The sequence below is a fragment of the Copadichromis virginalis genome, linkage group LG18 (genome assembly GCF_057382275.1).
Source record: "Copadichromis virginalis isolate Kocher_CV1m ecotype Utaka linkage group LG18, C_Virginalis_male_GT1.1, whole genome shotgun sequence".
Taxonomy (NCBI): domain Eukaryota; kingdom Metazoa; phylum Chordata; class Actinopteri; order Cichliformes; family Cichlidae; genus Copadichromis; species Copadichromis virginalis.
Window position 1 is genome coordinate 1,391,015 of NC_140635.1, and position 11,670 is coordinate 1,402,684.

The window sequence follows — 11,670 nt, forward strand, 5'->3', positions numbered from 1 at the left end:
CAGACAGCTGAAGCTTCTGGATCTTCAGAGGAACTGATCTGATGCTGGAATCCAGTGTGGAGGAAAATCTGTCTCCAGCCTCGTTTTTCCCCTCACCAACTTTAAAGCGACTCAGGATGAATTTGGGGCTGTTGTTTCCATCCTGTTTGTACCAGTAGAGATAATTATTTGTTCCACTGCTGTTATAGAGACAGTCAAGTGTCACTGTGCCTCCTGCAGCAGCAGTCTCTTCTCCTTTTGCTTGCAGCACGTTGTCTTTTTGTGCTCTGCATTCTGTAAAACACCAACAAACAGTATCAGTGTGCTGTTAAAGAATCACGTCAATGTTGATATCAAAGAAACAGAGTTGTGTTCATACCGAGGCACATAGCAGCCAGCAGCACTGAGATGAACAGAGGCGTCATATCTGCAGTGTAGAGTAACTGTGAGCTACAGCAAGTATAAAGAAGCTGTGATCTCTCTGTTTAGTCTTCATCAACACTAAGTTGGTGGATTAGAAGGAGGAGCCTGATCACAGTGACAGGACTCATTCACAGCCCTGTGTTATTCCCCCTGCTGACAGCTTCACACTCAGCACGTCTTTCTGCTGCTTTCAGTGGAGATCTTGTCTTGGATGAAATCACCTTCAGAAGATCCGGTAGAGGAGTTTTCTTCTTTTAGAAGTTGTTTTCCCCTCACAAGACCCCAAATAGTAAAACTTCTCTATTTCTGGCAGCCACTTGTCTGCGACCTGCAGAGGTGACATCAACATTTTATCTGAGAACGTCAGCTCAGACGGGGAGGTGATTCACAGGTTTGTGGAAGGTTGGTGGTTCAGTTCCTGGCTGCTCCAGTTTGAATGCCAAATATTCCTGAGTATGATACTAACCCCAGGTTGCTCCCTGATGCCTCCGTTGTAGTATGAATGCTTGGTAGAAAACACTATATTCAGTATAATTTATATGGCACCATGTGGGAGGACTTGACTCAAGCGACCAAAGAAGTGCAGGAGACTGATGCTGTCCAGTGTAGCAACTGATTTATTCACCATTTTGTGACCCAAACAATATTTACATAAACAAATAAGAAACTCAACTCCATAATGAACTCAGTTCAAATAAACTTAACTCAACAGAATATTAAGGTCAAAGTGCACACAGCTACACTGACCTGGTCCTTTCTCCTCAAACGCCCGAGTTTTCTGCTTAAATCGTCCACTTAACCAAACTATTTCTTCTCTGGACTATTTCACTCAGTAGATGAACATCATATTCAAACCTGTACTGCTACTCTTTACTGGTGTAATCAATGCATATTATGCAATAAATCTATTTCTCCATAAACCCTCTAAAATCAACTTTATTAAATTACACAAATTCTTCCCCTTCTGCACTTGGTCTCATCCTGTGACCTCAGATGAACCCAGAAGCTATAAAGCAGGAAGTAAAACTACATTTCCTCCTTTTGTTTCTGGAAGACAGGTAGGTAAGGTAAGTTTAAACAATACAAATTAACAGTTGAAATAAAGAACATGGTAACTTAGCAAACTTGTAGGAATTTATTTAAACCAAGATGTTATATTATATAATCTGTAAAAGTGCAAAACATAAGAGGGAAAAGTTAGCTAAACACTCGGGAAACACACCGAGAATTCCACACGACCATGAGGGAGGACCCAACACGGAACTGAGGACATAAATACACAGAAGGATAACGAGGGACGTGGGAGCAGACGGGGAACACAGCTGACACTGATAATCATAACGAGACAGGGCAGGAGCAAACACAACATGACGCATACTGACGGGAGACTATCAAAGTAAAACAGGAAGTGCACGGAGATGCAGACTGGAGGGGAAGAGAACACGAGGGAGAGCACAGACGTGACGGGGAAACATGGAATAAAATACAAGGAGGAGAAACAAGGCAGAAGAACTCCACACAGAGGGAGACACGGGGGGAATCTAATAAACCGTACTGTACAGAATAGGAACCATAGGATACAAGCAGAGATGGGCAGTAACGCGTTACTGTAATCCGATTACTTTTTTCAAGTAACGAGTAAAGTAAGGGATTACTATTGCAAAAAAGGTAATTAGATTACCGTTACTTTCCCGTAGGAACGCTGCGTTACTAAAACCGTGATTTTTTTTGCAAAGTGTCTCATGACAGTGACGTAAGCGAGTGCGCCGTTCGTGACAACAGCTGTGTGCAGATCAACAATGGATCATATATCGAGTGCAGAGAGAGTATGAGCATGCAGCGTTTAAAGCGTGGAAGTACTGACCTTACTTTGAGTTTGATTCCTAAAAAGTGACAAAAATATTAGTGTCCATTGTGCGTGGGAAGAAAACTTCTTTTTACAGCGAAAAACCCCCTAAACAAGCACTGAGTGCGCAACGACGTAATGGGAAACTCACAGAGAAACTCGTGGATTCTTCCACTGACCGCGGCACACCTGCACCAGGGTAAACCTCCGCCTACCGCACTCCTACTTTACAGGTGAAAATAGAGCAACAGGACCGCTGAGTCTTTGACTTTATTTATTTTCTGCTGTGTTTTACTTGCATCTATTTGAAAGACTGAGTGTAAACACAAAATATTTTATTTTATGAGCTGGAATGTGCAGAAAATAAGTTTAAATATTAAACTAATTTCTTCAAGACAGAGAATGTTGCAGATAATTAAATGTTTGCTTGATGCATAAAGTTAAAAGATTAAAACTAATAAAACAAGTTTTAAAAAGAGACTTTTCCATTTGATTACATTTTGTATGATGGATTATGTAGAAAAAGTAGAATTGGGCTGAAAGATCTATCGCTTTATCACCTATTCAGGTTGTAAATCGTGTTTTTAAAAAGTAACTAAGTAACTAAGTAATTAATTACTTTTGAAAATAAGTAATCAGTAAAGTAATGAGATTACTTTTGGGGGAAGATTACTTTTTCAAGTAACTTGACCAACACTGGACACAAGAGAACTCAAAAATAACACAGGAAAAACAAAACTTGATATAGTGGCACTACAGTTGCTATAGTTGTGACAAATGACCTCATCTGTGCATTCGGCAGAGAACAGTATGGTGCTGATCAAAGAAAATCCAAACTGGATCCGTAACGCTGTAAACATGTCTTTGAATTTCAGGTGTTGCTGTCAGAAACACCTTTTCCATGTTTCCAGAGGAGAAATGTTGGAAGTGATGTTCGGTCAGGTCGCACATCCCACCAACGCTGTGGAGGTCAAGCTTTTCGGATCCAATTAAAAACAAATCACTCATAATGATTCTCTGGAAAAGAGTAGAATTGTTAGTACAGAGTTTATTAAACAGTGTCATATGAACAGCAGAGCAGTATGTTTAAAAGCAGAAATGACACATAGAAAGCAAGAAAAATGAAAATCGAAGCAACGCCAGCGTGTAGAGCTTTAAAGCACAAGCTCACACAAAAGACCGACAGGAAAGAAGCAGCAGACAAAAGAGAGGATATCAATGTCATCTTACAGGGACAGTGGTCCCCTCTCCCATCTTTGGATATACTTCCATCCTTTGTTTTTGTCTTTTCATCTTCTACTTATGATATACACGACCCTACACCATAAGGTCTTGCAAACCAGTCTCTCATCCATCATTGGGTCCCTTTGACAGTTTCATGGCCAAAGTTAGTTAATCAGTTAATCTATTCAACAGTTTTGTTGGACCATAACACTATCAAAGGTTTCTTACTGATCCTCATGGTTACATTTTCAAACAGTATTGATCAACATGTGTTCATATAACAAATGGCACAAATTCTTCACTTATAAATGGTAGATATATTTACCCTAAATATACAGGGAGTGCAGAATTATTAGGCAAGTTGTATTTCTGAGGAATAATGTTATTATTGAACAACAACCATGTTCTCAATGAACCCAAAAAACTCATTAATATCAAAGCTGAATGTTTTTGGAAGTAGTTTTTAGTTTGTTTTTAGTTTGAGCTATTTTAGGGGGATATCTGTGTGTGCAGGTGACTATTACTGTGCAGAATTATTAGGCAACTTAACAAAAAACAAATATATACCCATTTCAATTATTTATTTTTACCAGTGACACCAATATAACATCTCCACATTCACAAATATACATTTCTGACATTCAAAAACAAAACAAAAACAAATCAGCGACCAATATAGCCACCTTTCTTTGCAAGGACACTCAAAAGCCTGCCATCCATGGATTCTGTCAGTGTTTTGATCTGTTCACCATCAACATTGCGTGCAGCAGCAACCACAGCCTCCCAGACACTGTTCAGAGAGGTGTACTGTTTTCCCTCCTTGTAAATCTCACATTTGATGATGGACCACAGGTTCTCAATGGGGTTCAGATCAGGTGAACAAGGAGGCCATGTCATTAGTTTTTCTTCTTTTATACCCTTTCTTGCCAGCCACGCTGTGGAGTACTTGGACGCGTGTGATGGAGCATTGTCCTGCATGAAAATCATGTTTTTCTTGAAGGATGCAGACTTCTTCCTGTACCACTGCTTGAAGAAGGTGTCTTCCAGAAACTGGCAGTAGGACTGGGAGTTGAGCTTGACTCCATCCTCAACCCGAAAAGGCCCCACAAGCTCATCTTTGATGATACCAGCCCAAACCAGTACTCCACCTCCACCTTGCTGGCGTCTGAGTGGGACTGGAGCTCTCTGCCCTTTACCAATCCAGCCACGGGCCCATCCATCTGGCCCATCAAGACTCACTCTCATTTCATCAGTCCATAAAACCTTAGAAAAACCAGTCTTGAGATATTTCTTGGCCCAGTCTTGACGTTTCAGCTTGTGTGTCTTGTTCAGTGGTGGTCGTCTTTCAGCCTTTCTTACCTTGGCCATGTCTCTGAGTATTGCACACCTTGTGCTTTTGGGCACTCCAGTGATGTTGCAGCTCTGAAATATGGCCAAACTGGTGGCAAGTGGCATCTTGGCAGCTGCACGCTTGACTTTTCTCAGTTCATGGGCAGTTATTTTGCGCCTTGGTTTTTCCACACGCTTCTTGCGACCCTGTTGACTATTTTGAATGAAACGCTTGATTGTTCGATGATCACGCTTCAGAAGCTTTGCAATTTTGAGACTGCTGCATCCCTCTGCAAGATATCTCACTATTTTTGACTTTTCTGAGCCTGTCAAGTCCTTCTTTTGACCCATTTTGCCAAAGGAAAGGACGTTGCCTAATAATTATGCACACCTGATATAGGGTGTTGATGTCATTAGACCACACCCCTTCTCATTACAGAGATGCACATCACCTAATATGCTTAACTGGTAGTAGGCTTTCGAGCCTATACAGCTTGGAGTAAGACAACATGCATGAAGAGGATGATGTGGACAAAATACTCATTTGCCTAATAATTCTGCACTCCCTGTATGGGTCATGTGATTTGAACATGCAGGTTAAATGCTTCATGCAGTGACTCCCCATATAAGCAGTTCATTGGGAGCATGTATGTATATATGAGTATATATCATTACACACAATTTATCCAAGTAACTACGATTACGTCTCTAGTGTATACAGGTATATATGTCAGGATGAAATCCACATCAGTTTACTGCGAGTTAGCTGTGATTGGTCTGATGTTCACAGCTGGAATCAGACAGGTTTCTGCAGTCAGGAGGAGGAGGAGGCTCACATCTCATTCACTTCACCTGAAGCTCTTTATCACAGCTGTGTTATGATTCTGTATCCTAACAAAGGTGTGTGGCTCCCTCTAGTGGATGCTGTGGAGTATTCTGTTGTCTTTGCTCCAAAGGTTTTTGTACAGAGTTTTGCTGTTTCCTGTCACTGTGGGCTGCAGAGCACAGTAGTACACAGCAGAGTCAGACACTGCAGCAGAGGAAATCTCCAGATCTGCACGTTTCTCTGTTTTGTCAATGTGAGCTGAGAATCCCGACACAGCTCGATGAACTGATCCTCCCTCTGTGATGTAGAGCAGGAACTCTGGTCTGGATCTCTGGTATTGTCGGTACCACTGGATATTGTTGATAAGACCATCATATGTACAGGTCAGGTTGATGTTTCCTCGCTCTGCAACAGCTTCTTCAGCACGTTCCTGCTTTATGCTGTTCATGGAGCCCAAAGCTGCAAATGAATGATTCATGTCAGTCAGTCTTTTTCTTCCTTTGTGAGCATAATGAGATGAAGAAATCTGCTAATAATAACTCTGATCAAATCTTGTCACAATGAGACTTTTCTGTGTTCTAACACTCACCTATGCAGTGAGAGAAAAGTACCAACAGGTAAAGGAACATGTTTCAGGTGCTGAAGTCACACAGCAGATGAACAAAGTTCAGCAGAATGAAAAGACTAAGCAGCCTCTCTGCTGCACAGCCTCCTCCTCAACATCAGGCTGGCTGAAACCATCTCATTGGCTGAGTTCAGCATCAGTGGGTGGAGCCAGACAGAAACCTGTTTAGAGTCTTTATGAACAGCAAAACATCTGCAAAGATAAGGTCAAAGGGCAAAAACATAAAGAAAAGCGACAGCCAAAAGAAAAACGTACAATATGTGAAATCCAGTAAAGAGTGAGTGTTCTGTGATCCTCAGGGGCACTGTTATTACCCCATATTAATAAAAGTCAGGTTAATACAGCTAAACAAATAATGACAAACAATTAAAATGTTTTCAGCTGAGAGTGTTCGCTGAGCTTTCACTGGCTCTGCTCAGGTCCCAACACGAGGCACTCCTTTCACTTCAATAAGCTCACATTTGGAGATTTCCTTACAAAGCTGAATATGAAATCCTTCACATCCACTTCTGAACGCTTCTGACTCCCTCACTGCTGCAGCGCTGTCTGCAGGAAGTCTGGCAGGATTAAAACATTGCTGAATAATCAGTTTCCTCTGAACTACCAAAGTTTCCTCAGGAAGCCTCGCAGCGACGAACTTGAATCACCCCGGGTTTATTAAAGCTCTCCTAATTCTAAGGGAAGGAAAACTCACCTGAACAAATCTGTAAACTGTGAAAAATGAAAACGCTGCATCCTACAAACGAGCTCTGTGTCGTGATCAATAAAATCGAAATTAAAGTTCTCGTTTCTTACACGTTCTGACCTTTCTCATTGTCCTGGTCAGTGACTCAGTGTTTTCTGTATTATTATTATTATTATTATTATTATTATTATATGATTTCATCATGGTTTATCACCGGGTCAGTCCTCCCCACAACACTGACCAGGCTGTCGACTGCAACGTGCTGGCCCACCTGGCTAGATCAACTAAGCCTGCTGTCAGACATGGTAACTCCAGCATCAGCTTCGGTCTGTTAAACGTCCGCTCTGTCACTGGTGAGGGGCATCTCGTCCAGGATCTCCTCTCCGATCGTAAGTTGTTGATTTTCTTTGCCTGACTGAAACGTGGCAACAGCCCAATGATTGTTTCATTTATTGACTCCACTCAATCTGAGTTTACACCTGTGGACCTCACAACTCGGGGAGGGGCGGGGGTCACGCGATAATTCACCGGAAGCACTGGAAAGTTCTCCCTGTCTCTGCCCCTCCCTCCCATTCTTTTAAAAACATTGCATTACAGCTCCCTGGATCTACCCCCACCATTGTATGTACTGTTTATCGGCCACCTGAGCCAAATAAGGAGTTTTTAAATGATTTTTCTGCGCTTCTCACTAATTTCTCTGAACTTTCTCCAGATTTGATAATTGTTGGTGATAATGACAAAATCCCTCTTTCCAGAGATCCTCCTGCCTGGAAGGTTTTGGGCTTCTATAGTACATAAAATGTTCTACTCATTCCAAAGTCACCGAGGACTTCTCCTGGACCCTCACACAGACATTGCTATCAGGAAAGCTCACCAGCGGCTTTACTTCCTGAGGAGGCTGAGGAAGTTTGGCATGAACATGAACATCACCTCACATTTCTACAGGTGTACGATCGAGAGCTTGCTGACGAGCTGCATCACAGTTTGGTACGAAGCTGCTCTGCCAGCAGCCGGAAATCACTACAGAGGGTGGTGAAGGCAGCAGAGCACATCACTGGCACGAGGCTTCCTGCCATTCAGGACATTTATCTCCAGCGATGCCTCCGTAAAGCTCACAGCATCATCAGGGACCACAGCCACCCAGCACATCAGCTCTTCTTGTTACCACCTGGCAGACGTTACAGGTTCTGTCTGCTCCGACTACAAGACTCAAAAACAGTTTCTACCATCAAGCCATACGACACCTCAACCACAACACTTCAACACACACACACTCCACAGGACGCACTCAGAAGCTGTCCTACAGTTTCACAGGTACACTCTGCACTGGTCACTTCACTCTTATCAGTATTTAAATGAATTAAAACCTTACTCCGTGCAATAACTGCCACTCAAAATGTTGTACTGTTCAGTTTGTACTGCTGCTCACTCATGTGCACTATCCCCCCAACTACATGTCAACGGTCACATTCCTATTTAAGATTTCCTTTATCTATTCACAAGTGTGTACATATATATTCAGCCTCTTAACTTTTTTCTTTTTACTATATATTTACTATTTTTTACTTACTATACTGCTGAGTGTCTGCTGCTCGTCAAAAACATTTCATTGCTATGTTGAGCCTGTGCTAACTTGCATATGACAAATAAAAACTGAAAACTACAGGACATATCTTGGATGTGGTCTGTTGTTGTGGCATTACCCCCACACATTGTAAAGCCACATTCTTTCCCCAGTCTGATCATGTGTTTATTTCTTTTACTGCAAACATAACAACTTCCATCTATTCAGAGCCCCTCAACCCCTCATCAACTTGTTTCTCATTATAATGTCAACCTCCATAACCTTCTTAACATGTTTGCTCCCCTTAAACATCGAACTGTCTCATTTTCCCGTTCAGCTCCATGGTTTACCCCCGACCTGCGTCGCCTTAAAGCTAAAGGACGCCAACTCGAACGCCTATTCAAGAAAGCTGGACTCACTATACATAAAGAAAACTGTATACTGATCATGTTTTGTGCTATAAGGACTGCATTGCCTCAGTCAAATCTTACTGCTCTGGTTCAATCAGTTCTAATGAAGGTAACTCCAGGTCTCTCTTTTATTTGTTCAGTAAAATTACAAAACCCCCTCCCACATGTACTCTGCTGACTTTTGTAATTCTCTTATCTCTTTTTTTCACTCATAAAATATCAGATATCCACCATCAATTTAACTCTGTAGGAGCTTAAGACTGAAGTAGACTTCCTGTTTCCCACACTGTTTTCCTGTCACTTATTTTCAAGCTTTACTCTTCCCTCCATAACTGACGTATCTAGTCTTATTATGAAACCTAAATCATCCACCTGTCACCTTGACCCTCTCCCCACTGTGTTAGTTAAAGCCTGTCTTCCCTCGTTAACTCCTCTCATAAAAAGTATTATCCATTCCTCCCTGAATACGGGAATCGTTCCTTCATCTCTGAAAAAGGCTTCTGTTATTCCAACTGTCAAACAGTCTGGTGCAGATCCCAATAACTTTGGGGGTTAGAGAGGTAGCTGTGTATATTTTTGGTTTAGATTGAGTGAAACCTGGAATTATTGTGTTTTTATTGCTTTACTTTTTTATTTAATATTTGACAAAACTTGTGATTATGAATGAAACGTTTAATCTTAATTAAATGTGAGAATAACAAAGTAAATGTTTCAGCTGTAAAACATCATTAATGCACCAACAATGTTGGGAGTTAATTACTAGTTACTTTATTTGACTTCTGATGCTTTTTACACACATCATCACTAAATAAGGAATAAAATGTCTTCATGTCTGAACGTTCCTGCAGTTGGTTTGTGGTTGATGTGGATTTGCTGCTCATGTGAATCCTCCCACAGTGTTTCATTAGCAGCTGTAACCACAGTGACTCTGATAAAACAGGAATTAGCAGAATCCATCTGATATGAAGCTGTGCTTTGAATACCACTTCCCTCCTCTTTGAAGAGTAGTCAGATATCTGTGTTCAGGTTTTTGTACAGCCTCTTCTACACTTTGTATCACTGTGTTTGTAGAGCACAGTAGTAGAGAGCTGTGTCTGCCAGGGTTAGGGCTGCTATGGTCAGATTAGTTGATGTAGAAGATGTTTCTGATTCATATCGATCATCAGGGATATATTCATCACCACTGTTGTCTTTTGCTCCTTTCCAGAGTATAAACTGAGGAGCCTGAAGGTCAGAATGATGTCTGTACCAGTGAAGCCAAGCATTACTATAACTTGTCTCATAGCTACATGTGAGTTTGACAGATTCTCCTTCTGTTGCAGTGACTTTATCTCGTTGAGGAGTGATTGAGTCTCCAGCTGTTAGTCCTGGAAAAAGTAGAGGAAATGAAGCCATCAGACTAACATTGTCCATGAGGCTGAGAGGAGAAGACAGTGGAAATGAGGAAAAGTAGGACAGAAGTAAAAATCTAAAATCCTCCAGACCAATGATTCATTTCTAGCAGAGTTCAGAGCAGAGAAAGAAATGTTGCGTTCTGAGAAAGAGACAAAAGTTCACCTATGAAGTGAGATGAAAACAAAAAGAGGTGCAGCAACATGTCTTTGGAGCTGCTGAAGACAGACAGACAGCACATGAACAATGTTCTTCCACTGCAGCAGATTCACCAGGTTGTGCTTTTATATCTTGAAACTTTTTGCTCTGCAGACAGAAATCATCTCATTGGTTGAACTTGACTTTTGTGGGCAGGGCCCACAAAATAGTGAAGTCAGTGGAAGAGAAAAATATACAGAACTGAAAAAGTAAAAAGTGGTTTAACAGTGTGTGGCTCCCTCTAGTGGATGTTGTGGAGTATTCTGTTGTCTTTGCTCCAAAGGTTTTTGTACAGAGTTTTGCTGTTTCCTGTCACTGTGGGCTGCAGAGCACAGTAGTACACAGCAGAGTCAGACAGCTGAAGCTTCTGGATCTTCAGAGGAACTGATCTGATGCTGGAATCCAGTTTGGAGGAAAATCTGTCTCCAGCCTCGTTTTTCCCCTCACCAACTTTAAAGCGACTCATGATGAATTTGGGGCTGTTGTTTCCATCCTGTTTGTACCAGTAGAGATAATGATTTGATGAGCTGGTGTTATAGAGACAGCCAAGTGTTACTGTGCCTCCTGCAGCAGCAGTCTCTTCTCCTCTTGCTTGCAGCACGTTGTCTTTTTGTGCTCTGCATTCTGTAAAACACCAACAAACAGTATCAGTGTGCTGTTAAAGAATCACGTCAATGTTGATATCAAAGAAACAGAGTTGTGTTCATACCGAGGCACATAGCAGCCAGCAGCACTGAGATGAACAGAGGCGTCATATCTGCAGTGCAGAGTAACTGTGAGCTACAGCAAGTATAAAGAAGCTGTGATCTCTCTGTTTAGTCTTCATCAACACTAAGTTGGTGGATTAGAAGGAGGAGCCTGATCACAGTGACAGGACTCATTCACAGCCCTGTGTTATTCCCCCTGCTGACAGCTTCACACTCAGCACGTCTTTCTGCTGCTTTCAGTGGATATTTGCTCCTATTGCAGGAAGCAGGTTTAACAGACTGAACTGTGAGTCGAGAAACAAGCACAGGATAAATAAAGAGCAGAGGCTCCGTTTTAATCCAGGGAACCAAAGAATATGAATGTGTGTCAGTGTGGATCATGATGTTCATCTTTAACAACTGAAGAAGAGAAAACAGTAGAAGAATCTTCTTGTATCTGCCAAAATGTTTCATGACTGAATT

The 11,670-nt window shown here is 41.6% G+C and overlaps 1 gene segment (V, D, J or C); it reads right to left on the reverse strand.

Moving 5' to 3' along the window:
• Positions 1–9,967: 9,967 nt before the first annotated feature.
• LOC146686856 (T cell receptor alpha variable 38-2/delta variable 8-like) lies at positions 9,968–11,256 on the reverse strand. The segment is given in 3 exon segments: positions 9,968–10,135; positions 10,818–11,125; positions 11,211–11,256. Coding segments are annotated over 3 exon segments (522 nt in total).
• Between the last annotated feature and the right edge of the window lie 414 nt (positions 11,257–11,670).